Source organism: Rutilus rutilus (assembly GCF_951802725.1).
Source record: "Rutilus rutilus genome assembly, chromosome: 18".
NCBI classification, from domain to species: Eukaryota; Metazoa; Chordata; class Actinopteri; order Cypriniformes; family Leuciscidae; genus Rutilus; species Rutilus rutilus.
In genome coordinates, this window is record NC_140231.1 from 25450629 (window position 1) to 25463574 (window position 12946).

Consider the following 12946-nt stretch of genomic DNA (forward strand, 5'->3'; position numbering starts at 1 on the left):
ACATGAACAGTTTCCATACCAGTATTTAACAATGTTTGTTGTTCTGTGTAGTGAATCATACCAGTAAATACATCTGAAATATACAATTGCAACTCCCTTGTCCTGTGTATTTTTATGCATATATGCCACCAGAAAAAAAAGTAATTATTTGCTAAATTTTCATTTAGAAAAATAATGTTTATAAAATAAAATAGTATGCAATTATTCTACAATATATATATATATATATATATATATATATATATATATATATATATATATATATATATATATATATATATATATAAAATAATGAGTAGATCTGTCCAAACTTTTGACTGGCTTTTCCCCCTGTATTTAGCCATATTTCTTCCAATTTTGGGGTTTAGACTTAAGTGACATACAGAATATACTGTAACAACTGGGAAGAGGGGTTTGGAAATGTTGTAGGTTGTCTGGGATTGGAGGGGAGGACTGATAATCTTATCTTTATCCCGTCGGGGCCATATGGTACACTAGGCTTACCTGAGGGCCTCTCTAAGCCTTGTCCCCGGCCATGCTTTGGACACCACATTCTGCTCAAACCACAAGACGGATCGTTTTTTCACACAGCGGAAGATCTAATGTGGACATAGGGTGAGTTACAGTCTCAACTAGGACTGTGTTTGGCAGCTTGGGCGTTTATTCTGCTAATATCTAATTCTAGTTCTAGTACATCTGTTGTACTTTTAATTAAGGTTTACACATGGCAGCAAATCTCAAGTGCAAAGGTGGCGTTGATATTCAGCAAATTGTTATTGCTCATTATGTTGTGTCCATATTCTGCATGATTGCAGAAGTGATAACATGCATAATTTTGTCTGTTAGATGTAGGCCTACAGTATTGCAATTTTTATATGGCTGATTATATTGTAAAGGCCCAAATACTTTTTCAGACTCACAGCTGACCCATGGACTGCCAATATAAAATAATTTTCATTTCTATAGCTTATCTAAAAAATTAATTGTGTTACAGTTAAATTTGTTTTATACACGTTAAAGTTTTTTCAAGTAGTTAGAAATGTCTACAATCTTAAAAAATAAAGGTTCTTTATTGGCATTTAGAAAACTGCTATTTCTAGTCCTTGATTCTGACTGGTCAATGTTTTTTATTCACGATAAAACACGGCTATGACCGAGTAAACTGTTTGTTCTCAATTTATATTGTTTATTGAAGCTTACTGTATTATGTAGGAGTATTGTGTGAGAGAGATTGAGTGATGGAGTGTATTAGGCTACCTGCATTCAGATGTAGGATTTTCCTTCAGGTCAGTCCTATATGTTCATAAAAAAATTCAGTTTTAATGCCTGCTGCTAGGTTATATACTTAGCAGTTATATACTTATATCAGTTAAGAGGTTTTCCCGTGCCATGACACTGACAGCGCTAGTCAAAGCATTTGTCAGTTGTTCCGTGTTCACAACAAGTTTAAGTCCTTTCAATTTAAAAAAAATCTTCGCAATAAGTGACTCACTCATAAATACAGTCTTTGTCAATGTAATTCTGTTGCTGGTCAGGGTCTATTTTTAACCGCTATTTTTTCCAGCGGAAGGAAGCCTTTCAGTGATTTTACTTCATGAAAGTTGCACTATACATAATTTTTTGGCTTTAATGGTATTGTATGATAACCGTTTTATAAAAACAATACAGTACTCAATGTTTGTGCTGTATCATGAATAAGTGACATCTGAAGGGGGTTGCAGGTACGACGCCATTGCTTACCTATGGAGAACCTTTAACATCCATTGGAAACTTTCGATTGCACAAAAGGTTCTTTGGATTCTTTAAATGTTCTAAACACTAAGAAAAAAACTGCGTTCTTTTAAAATCTGTTTACTAAAAGTTTCTTTGGAGAACCAAAAAGATTCTTATATGGCACCGGTGTGGAACCCCCCTTTTGGAACCTTTATTTTTAAGAGTGTATTAGTAATTTATGTATATTTTTTTTATTATAAATGTGTCTATGGACCTCCTGTAATGTCTTTGTGTTCACACACTTGTTCACATTATTGTTTTTAATATTCCATCTTGCATTTTTCAATAGACGTGTTGGTTCTCTGGGCGAACTCAGATGTGGCGTATCAACATGACTCTCAGAACCTCTAAAGTGGCGGCACTGCTGCTGCTGTCAGTGCATCTCCTACATGCATCTGCCCTGCCCGCAGCATCCTCCTATGGGTTCAACGCCTACAGGATGCAGCAATACAACTTACATCAGGACAAACATGGTAACACACAACAGTTTAAAAGGATAGTTCACCAAAAAATGAAAATTCTATTATCATTTACTTACACTCAAGCCATTCCAAACATGCCGTGAATTATTGTTTTAAGTCTACAAGTCAAGCACAATGCATTATGGGAAACAGGCAGTATGCTACTTCAAACATAGCCTTGATATCCTTTTAAAGTTCCCCTACTATGCTTTTTAAAGGTTCCTAACTGTAATTTTCTTATAATATACATTGTAGCATCCTCTCCTTTTGCTCTGATTGGTTAGATGGCCCAGCCTAGTTGAGGGTTCCTCAGCACTTGATACACAGTGATACGAACAGTAACGATTGTGTTGGTTTTACTGTATCAATTTGAGCCTAAATTCTCATCCTTTGGAAGTGCATGCAAAGTGGATTTGATTTTACAGCGCAGAAAATAGCATCTTCTCGACAACACAAACCAAACTCTTCAAGGCCTCAGCTACAACTATTGTTTGAGGGCGGGTCAAAGTAGATGTTTTTTGGCGGGCACCCAATGAAGACCATAGGCTGGCATTATGCGAATTTGTTACAAACCTACATAGGTTTGTGCAGGAAGTAAGACTGGAATTACTGATGAATCATTTCAGGCAGTTCAGAATCTGTTCTTTCTTTTGGGAGACAATAACTTTCAAAGTCATGCACTTTGATCTTTGAAACTTTGCAAACCTTAAACATTCACAAACATCTATATAACATGGTAATATCTGAAAAAGCATAATAGAGACACTTAAAAAAGATGCCATACCACAGAATTTGACTTATTCTGAATTCCTTACTGATGTAGTGAGACTTGAAACGCACCACTGGAAATTCTCTTTTTCTGATTTAATTAAGAATGCACACATTCATGTCACTATATCAAAGGTGCATAGGTGATCATGACATTTAGACTCTGACCTTTGACCCTCAGGTTGCCGTGGAGCTATTGTGGTGGCAGAGGCACGATCGGCTGCGGACACGATTCTGACTCGCCGCTGTGTGATCATGAAGCTGCCTGATTTCACCACAGAGCGCTACATAGAGGCCAAAAATCAGAATGCAGCAGCGGTTTTGATACTGCTACCCCAAAATCTCTCGTCTGTACCAGAGGATATAGTGCAGGTCATTCAGGAACATTTTTGCACAATTATGCTTGATTTATTGCTGCTGATTCATTGTTTCTTTCAGTAACTGTAGGTTATTTGTGATTAGCGAAGGAAGCAGATTACATTAGATACCCCTCAATTCCCCAACCTGGTTAGCTAAAGGTCAGAAAATTTCCCCAACCATCTCTAGGGCTTCATGGTGGCGGAATCTCAGGTCCTGCAGAAGGAGACCCTCATGCCTGTGTATGTGGTCCCAGAGGATGACCAGCTGCTCTGTATGTATGAAGAAGTCAGTCAGGCTGCAGCAACAAAGTCTGCTTCTGTGCTAGTAAGAGGTGAGAGGGAACTGCAGAGTGCCAGCAGACATAAAAATACAACCAAATAACCTTCCGGCTGTAAAAAGCTGAGTACACTGCTAGGCCCAAAAAAAAAAATAGGCTTGTTTGGATTTAAATAGGCAAATACTTAAGAGTCTATGACTGGATCATTATTGCAACAGTTCTTCTAACCCTAACTGATGGACTGTGTAGCTTTTCATTTCTTAAACAACCATGTAGGAAGACAAATCATGGCCATATTCCATGATGTCAAAGCCAAGATTCATCAGGCTCAAACTGTGGAAGGATGGTTAGGAGGGAGCATGAAGAATCATTTCCACACATAAATTGGCACCTCTTAAGTCCAGACCTTAAATTCATTGAAAGTCTTTGGGATGTGCTGGAATAGACTTTGCAGAGTGCTCGACTCTTGCATTGTCAAAACAAGATCTTGACCAAAAATTGTTGGACTTCGTGATGGAAATAACATCACAACATTTATTTCCAATTTCTGTTCAAGATCTTTTATTGACTATGCAAGAGTCGAGTACTCTGTAAAGTCTACTCTAGCACATCCCAAAGACTTTCAATGAATTTAAAGTACTTTATTAGTTAGGTTAAAACGGTGTAATCCAAATAAATGGAATTTATACGCAATTCAAATACATAAATCTTTAAAAAATGTTGGCCTAAATATTTTTGCATGTACTAATTGCTATTCGTAAATATTCATGAAAGCAGATTTACTGTACATTTTAAGAATCAACTTTCTCTCTTTCTCAGTTCTCCGTAGTATCATCACCGCCACCGCCTTCCAAATATTAGTGAGCAACAACTCCCCCATCAAGCCTATTACTGATACCACCATCATTACTTTAGAGGTGAGAATGGCAGCTGGCCACACACAGCAACTCTATCCTTTTCTGTACAACGTAATAGTGTTCAGCTATAATTAAACCTGTCAGTCAAGTGGATTTATTGCTTCATTTCAAGGGAGTACTTCCTGGAGCTGGAGAAGACCCACCCACCATTGTAATTACTGCCCATTATGACACGTTTGGTCTTGCTCCCGTAAGTCACCCTCATTAATGTCCACACACATACACACTGGGAGATCAAGATCGAAGGAACCTTTTTTCAGTGTATATTAATATATGATTAATCATTTTTTGGTCACATAATACATCACACTCCCCTCAAACATGATTCCGAATGATTTATGCATGTTGTCAATTGGCATGGTTCACTTGCTGTGGGAACTGACCTTTACTCAAACACTTCGGTCAGAAATTAACATATTCATATAACCGGCATCTCAAAGCCACACCAATGAAAATTGTATTGAATTAGTGTGTTGGGAACTGACAAGTGGTTGTAACTTGTAATTCAGAACGTCCAAATCTGTTTTCATTATGTAAAAGTGGTGCCAGTGAATCAAAAATATGCACCACAACCAGTCCAATTCCCAAAATAATGAATCTTATGAGCCGGAAACTTCATAATTTTTAGAGATATTAATCATGCAGTAAATTATAAGTCATGTGTTTGATTCACTAAAAAGAACCCGTTCATAAGAACCCATTCCCATCCGTGGGAATCAAACCCATCACCTTGGCATTGCTAGCGCCATGCTCTACTGTTTGAGCTACGGGAATGTTTTTGATTTGCTAAAAAGTACAGGCTCATAAGAATAATTTGTTTGAGAATGTTTGTGTAAACACAGCTTCAAATGTTAATGGAGCCACTAAGGAAACAGAATCTTCAACTGGAACCAAAATTTAAATATGGATTGTTAAATTCCATATGATTCCCATTATTGAATTTATGTTTTGATAAAGACCTACACTTTTGAGTTATGTACCTGTAATGATGCTGTGGTAATCTTGTAATCACAACAAAGCATTTCATTACCACTGCGTTTTACGGGTTCAGATGGTAAAATGTTCCCAGTGGTAATGAGTTTTACAGTCACCACCTGGCAGATCACTTCCATTGGCGCTTTATACATTGAAAACAATGTACTTGGCTGTATGCTTGGCCAAAAGAATAGGGATAATTTTGAAATTGTATTTACTGAAGGGCATTTATTTACCCCTTATAGAGTGTATTATGAAATTGTGTGATGTGTGAGTGATTTGTGTATGTGTGCTGTAGGGGCTGGCGTATGGTGCGGATTCTAATGGCAGTGGTGTCACCATTCTTCTCGAGCTGGTTCGACTCTTTCATCAACTCTACAGTGATCCACGAAACCAGGCTCCGTTAGTTCACTCTGTATTTTACCACCTAATAATATTTGTGTTTGGAAAATCATAAATCAAAAACTGGCTACATTAACACAGTAGTTGTATAGATCAACTGATTCATTTTCATTCTTTTTATCTTTTATGCATTTAAATTTTGCATCACATTTCCAAAATCTTTTAGATACCACCTCTTATTCTCCCTGACTGGTGGTGGTAAATATAATTTCCTTGGCACCAAGCGTTGGCTGGAGGAAAATATGGACCATGCAGGTAAGCAAATTAATGCCAATTTGTATTCTTTACACACATTTTACTCTCCAATCAAAACTCTTAAAAATAAAGATTCTATATTGGCATCTATGGAATTATGAAGAACCTTTAACATCCATGGAAACTTTCCTTAGCACAAAAATTTCTTTATAGTAGAAAATGGTTGTTCAGATTATATAAAATGTTCTTCACATTAAGAAGAAAACGGTTATTTTAAGAACTGTTCACTGATTTATTGGAGAACCCAAAACGGTTCTTCTATGGTATCTCTGTTGAAAAAAAAAACTTTTGGAATCTTTATTTTTAAGAGTGTAAAAAGTATGAGCCTTCGTACTATAAAACATGATATACAGTATAGTCACACTTTAGATTAGGGTCCAATTCTCACTATTAACTACAACTTTTGCCTCAATAAACTCCTAAATACTGCTTATTAATAGTTAGTAATGTAGTTGTTAAGTTTAGGTATTGGGTAGGATTAAGGGATGTAGAATATGGTCATGCAGAATAAGGCATTAATATGTGCTTTATAAGTACTAAAAACAGCCAATATTCTAGTAATATGCATGCTAATAAGAAACTAGTCAATAGTGAGAATTTGACCTAACATATATTTAAATTTTTGTTTCTTGAATCTGATTTTAAAAAGTTTTTATGTTTCCTTTATGACAAGGAATAAAATGATATCTTATTCAGTTTACCATCATAACTATTGCCTGATAATATCACACTATTGTCAGTATTGTCAATCCAAGCAAGTGGTATTTAAACAGAAGAATCTTGACGGCATTCATTTTTTTTATAACTCTATGCAGAATCCAGCCTTTTGCATGACAATGTGGCATTCGTTATATGTCTGGACTCTCTTGGCACCGGAGATGAGCTTTTCCTACACGTTTCACGGCCACCTAAGCCTGGAACGCCTCAGTACAGCTTCATTCAGCAGCTAGAGCAGGTTAAGTTGAATTATGCATGAAGTGGAAGTCAGTCTATGTTCAATGAAAAAAAAACTTCGGTGATTGGCAATTGACCCTCTTGTACATCTTTTCCCTTTCTGTGTTTACAGATAATCTCTGCCAGGTTCCCCTGGGTGAGATTTGGAACAGTCCATAAGAAGATCAACCTGCAGGAGACCAACGTGGCTTGGGAGCATGAGCGCTATGGGATGAAACATATCCCAGGATTCACTCTGTCGCATATTGAGAACCCTAAATCAGAGCTGAGAGGATCTATCCTCGACACCATGTGAGAAAAATCTACCAAATCTTTCCAAAGTTAAAGTTCTGTAAGCAAATCCCATTCTGGAACGTCTGCCAGATGGAGCCAGTGAATTAGCCACGTCCACTCTTTTCAAAAACCACCTTACAAAGAAACCCAACACAACAAACTAAAAACTGACACCTGCTTATGAAGCTGAATATGTTGTAAACCTGAATGATTCACTTCAACTACCACTCAGCTTCCTGCTTCCCATATATTGGCTGCCTTTTGAATATGCAAAATAATTGACAGGTGGAAAGAGCCTCAAAGTCTTCTGATTGGCTGAACAAAGTTTCTGAGTGTGGCCTGCAGTCACTTTTTGTCAGTGGCATCTGTCAGGTTAGATGAATATTTTCCAGTACCATTCCACAAAAACAATCTCTTTCAGGACCTTTAAATAATTTTTTTATCCTTGAAACCAGTGTGAATCAAGTTTCCTATCCAATTGTTTTGGACTACATGAAATGCAACTCTGTTAAAGACTACATTTTAAAATGACAGATGCACCATTTCTCATCTCACAGTTTGTCTTGTATATTTAGGGCACAGGTGGACATCAGGAAGCTCAAGCGGAACGCCGTAATAGTTGCTGAGTCCTTGGCAAGATTCATGTACAATCTTTCAGACAAGGTGAGGCAAATGTTTGGAGGGTCTCGCAACCTTGAAAGCACATACAGACCACTTTTGTCTTTGTTTCCACTTTTCATTAATATATTTCATCTTTTTTGTGCTGTAGGGCTCTGCTAAGGACATGCAGGTTTTCAAGGGCAGTTTGGTAATCATTTTTTTCTGCTCTGTTTTTTATTTTATCAGGCTTAAATCCAGCTAAAACTTTGCCCAAAAAAATTGGCAGTTTGAAATGAGTCTCTTATGCTCACCAAAGCTGCATTTATATAGTCAAAATACAATGAAAACTGTCAATATTATTCCAGTTTAAAATAATGGTTTTCTATTTTGACATATTTTAAAGTGAAATTTGTTCCTGTAAAGGCTGAATTTTCATCAAGTTGAAAGTTCATCAAGTAACCTTTATGTGCTATGTAGGATATTCAAGACAGCCATTTGTCTTCATTGATGAGCATGATGACGTCTGTTCCCCGAGCCGTCCAGTTGCTGGACAGAGAACCAGGACAGCTGCTCCTGATCAGCAGCCTGGAGCAGGAGTTCAAACACTATCTAAAGCAGGTCCATAGACACACGTTCCACCTGGACAGAAGGTACACACAGACACAATATTTCACCTCATCAATGGCCTGAAGCAAGACTTCAAAAGACTTCTGTAGCAGGTTTACAGATGCATATTGAACTAGAGTTGCAAATACGCATACACTCACAGAGAATTCATATTTTTATCTTGCCAGTAGCAAACAAGTTCAAACAATGTTTACCGACACACTTTCTGCAAAAAGCAAAACAACAGCTCACACCCACCCAAACACACACACACACTAGTAGATACAGACATAGTAAGCTTGTTTTGTCTGACTTTTATAGGGATCCTGAAATCACGTTCTTTGATCAAATGAGTCAACCAATGATGATGTACAGGTGAGTAAGTCTTGTGATTGGTTGGTTGTGATTGGTCTTGTGATGAAACAGCAATTTAGAGATGTGATGCATTTCCAAATGAAATGTTATATTCAGCTAGTAAAAGAGGTATGGATGAATTTTATCCATTGAGAATTGATGGTCTGTAAATGAAAGATGGTTGCAGGGGAGAGGTTGAAACATCAAAGGTGGAGCGGAAGTTACTACCTTTTAATGAAATATTATGAATACCAAAATTACTGACGCAATTTGCACCAATGATTGGTGCGTCTGAAATTGTATACTGTCTGAGTATTACAATTGAATTTAAACTTACTTCACGACCGTTAAAAAAGTACGTTCTATACTGTTACTGCCACGTGACCAACCAGTGTCAGTTGCGTCGCTTCACTGCCATTCATCAATCCTCTCCCGTGGTCTCATGGGACAGTAAAGTGTCCATCGAATGCACACTTCAGAATCTCGCGGAAGTAGGTCATTCAGGGACTTTTCGCCTTCTATTTTTCGAATACTATGTATTCAGACATACTACACTTTAGGCGTCCTGTTTTTCGTATTCTATACAGTAGGGAAGTTTTCGGTTACAGACGCTGTGCATAAATGTATATTAATTAAGTAAATAGTGTTTAAATCCCTGTAAAAAGTGTTCAAATAGACCTTAAATCCCTTGGATTCAGACCCAGGGGTATAATAGTTTATTTTCAATTGGTTACTGTAGGTTTAGTATTTTCAGTTTTCTACTTTCAGTGTATTATTTTTAATTATTTATTAATTTTAGTTTAATAATACACTAAGTATTAAAAACTAAAACTAAAATTAAGTCATGGTAATTTTTTCCTTTATTTTAGTAAGGTTTGGAGTCATTTTTAAAAATGCTCCAGTAACTAGTTTTAATTTTGGTAAGCGAAAATGGTTTCAGCCAGTCTCCTTTTTAACACCGATCCTTTTTTTTTTTTTTTTTTTAGGGTGAAGCCGGCCGCCTTTGACCTGTTTTTGGGTGGCTGTATAGCTGGATACCTTGGAATAGTCTATTACGCAATCCAGGTGAGCCGTGGGTGATGTATACCAAACTAGAGACCTGAGGTCAATATTATACCTTTATAGGCTAGAACTGAATATCTATCAGCAATCTCAATCTGTAATCCCAGAGGTTTCCTTCATTTGTTTTGATCATTGCTTTTTGTTTGCAGAACTTTGGGATTATCTACACAAAACTGAAAGCAACCATGAAAGCCAAGCATCAATAAACTGGACTATACACATCAAAGAACCAGTGCATAGAAGTCTGCAAGCATGGCCAATGTATTCCTGGGAGGACTGAAAACTTGAACACTTGAATTTAAAGTGGCTACTTTGTGTTTAATAATTCCCTTGCCAGGACTCTGTTTGAATTTTTTTTGAATTTTTTTTTTTTTAAATTAAAGATCACCCCTCTCTTTTAGAATCAGCTACTTTCTGGAATCCTTCTGGAACTATACTTTATGTTTACACTGACTAAATTAGATTGCCCCATGCAAATGCGATATGTCGGGAGTAGAACGGAACTCATGGATAAATCATGAGTCACTTTAAAAAGGAACCTGACGCCAAGTAAGAGTAAGCGGATCTGTTGAATGTGGTCACCTACATGTAGTGGAATTATGGTCACTGAACACCAGTCCAGAGAGAGAAGATTACGAACACCAGTCGATAATGTTTCAAAGATAAATATTACTGTGTTTTGTTAAACAAACAACAAAAAGTAAGTCGGAGCTTAATGATACACAAATATAATTAGGTTAGGTGATTATTTAAAAAGTAGACCTGGACAGAAACCTCCCTTCAAACCCATTTTGTGTCAATAATTATGAGTGGAACGTTTTTCCCTGTGGAACTATCTGAGTAACCTGAAAGCTGTCCTTTGCATAATAGGTCGCTGAAAGACATATTTGATTTATTTGTGTTGGCACAGACAAGGAGGATTTTTTTTGTGTGGTGCTGACAGGGACTGTGGATAAGTGCCAGTTTTGCTCAGTTAAATGATGACTGTCTTGATTATCTCTTATGAATGAAGAACTCCTTTCATTCATATAGGATTACACATTCATTACTGTCATCCACAATATTGTAGCTACAATGACATGAGCAGATTGCCTTAATGTATCATAGAGCTATTTTCTAATGTGGAGTCTAATGTCAGAACATTAGCATTCTGAAGTTATGGCATAGTGGTATGATTCATTCACAGAGAAAGGGAAATGTACTAATGTTCAAATTCTTAAATGAAGTCATTTTAAAGACAAATTAATACTTTAAAAAAATGTATACTTTTATTCAGGAGGATGCATTAAATTGATCAAAAGTGACAGTAAAGACATTTATAATGTTACAAAAGATTTCTAATTCAAACTAATTTTTCAAAACAAACTTTCTTTTCATCAAATAGAAAGTTTAGCAAAATGTATGAAATGATAAATTCTGTAGATTGTTTTAGAATCAACATTTTTAGTAATTTTTATTCTTATAATCAGTACTAAAAGTATCACTCTGCCCCCATTCTTTCCAGCTCTATTTCGGGCATTTGTCCAGTCCGATAAACAGATCTCTCCTCACCTGTTTAACTCTCAGTTTGGCCCAGCTGAACAGGGGCCACAAAAGACACACAGGATCTAAGGCTTGAATTATTGATCACTGGCCGAGGGGGAAATGAAAACAATGGCAGCTCAATCCTGGTGACAGACGGATGCCTATGCAGATTATCCGATTGCCAGCTCTCTTTTTCTCTCTTCAGTGGAGCGTCTAATACAGAACCGGGCCAGAATACCAGAATAACATCCCATATGATTGCTTCAGATGTGCTTTGTGCGTACTACAATTTCAAATGTGATTGTAACCTTAAGTTTGATCTCAAAGCAATCCAGTGACATCCAAAAAGTGTAGATAGAAAAGGGACAGAGTGAGACATTTTGTTAACTCAACTTTATGTAGTTTCAAATTTATAGAGTATGAGTAAACGATGACAAAATGTTCTCTTTTGAGGCAAATTATTTGAATACTTTTCATGGAAAGATGAAAGGATTTAGGGTACAGGAAGAGATGCATGAGCGCACAAGAGCAGAGGTGCTGTAGAGAGGGAGGGGGTGAGGTCTGGTTGACAGCAGTCAAGGAGCTGCAGACACACTCTTACTGTACACAGAGGAAATGGGTCCTCAGCTACACTTCAGCAGCACCTACTCAGAGGAGTTCAGTTACCCAGCTCGGGTCAAACCCACCCGGCCCAGGCCGTCCTCTGCATATCGCAGGAACAATCCTCATCCACGGCCGGTAAGAGCTTCCTGGACAATTATAGCACGATCGCCAGCATAAATGAACATTTCTTCTATGGTCTCATTTTAAAACTTTTCAGTGGTATTTTTATTTGCCAAGTCAGAAAAAATAGTAATAATACTTTTTTATGTTTTTGAAAGAAGTGACTTTTGCTCACCATTGCTGCATTTATCTGATCAAAAATGCAGTAAAAACTGTGATTTTTAGAAATATTATTGCAATTTAAAATTTAAATCTATTTTAATATATTTAAAAATTGAATTTACTTCTGTGATGATAAAGCTGAATTTTCAGCAGCCATGTTTCCAGTGTTCAGTGTCACATGATCCTTCTAATGTAGTTCTAATATGCTGATTTGGAGCTCAGAAAATATTTCTTATTATTATCACAGTTGAAAATAATTTTGCTGCTAAATATTTTGTATAAACTGTAATACCTTTTTATTTTCATGATGAATAAAAGTTCAAAAGATCAGCATTCATTTAAAATAAAAATCTTTCACAGCATCATAAATGTCTTTATGGTCACTTTTGATCAGTTTAATGTCAGTTATAAATCTTTAAATTCAGATTGTAGGGGTTAGATAAATCAGATATGTGTGATAAGCATTTACACCAAGTGTGTAAGTCTCTAACCACAAGAAA

The 12946-nt window shown here is 36.6% G+C and overlaps 1 protein-coding gene across 2 annotated transcripts; it reads left to right on the forward strand.

Annotated features, from left to right (window-relative positions):
- Positions 1 to 486: 486 nt before the first annotated feature.
- On the forward strand, positions 487 to 10454 carry LOC311277137 (BOS complex subunit ncln). 2 transcript variants are annotated; one of them, XM_084387318.1, is made up of 16 exons: positions 487 to 615; positions 2063 to 2246; positions 3184 to 3374; positions 3549 to 3693; positions 4459 to 4556; positions 4669 to 4746; positions 5830 to 5933; positions 6100 to 6188; positions 7004 to 7143; positions 7255 to 7433; positions 7991 to 8078; positions 8185 to 8223; positions 8493 to 8665; positions 8943 to 8996; positions 9962 to 10040; positions 10187 to 10454. In XM_084387318.1, exons 2-16 carry the CDS (start codon positions 2090 to 2092, stop codon positions 10241 to 10243), a joined length of 1671 nt encoding a protein of 556 aa, XP_084243444.1. In that variant the 5' UTR covers positions 487 to 615; positions 2063 to 2089; the 3' UTR covers positions 10244 to 10454. The 2 variants fall into 2 exon arrangements, 1 of the variants encoding a protein (XP_084243444.1); XR_014625170.1 differs by having other exon boundaries at positions 510 to 615; positions 8493 to 8633; positions 10187 to 10442.
- The last annotated feature ends 2492 nt before the right edge of the window (positions 10455 to 12946 follow it).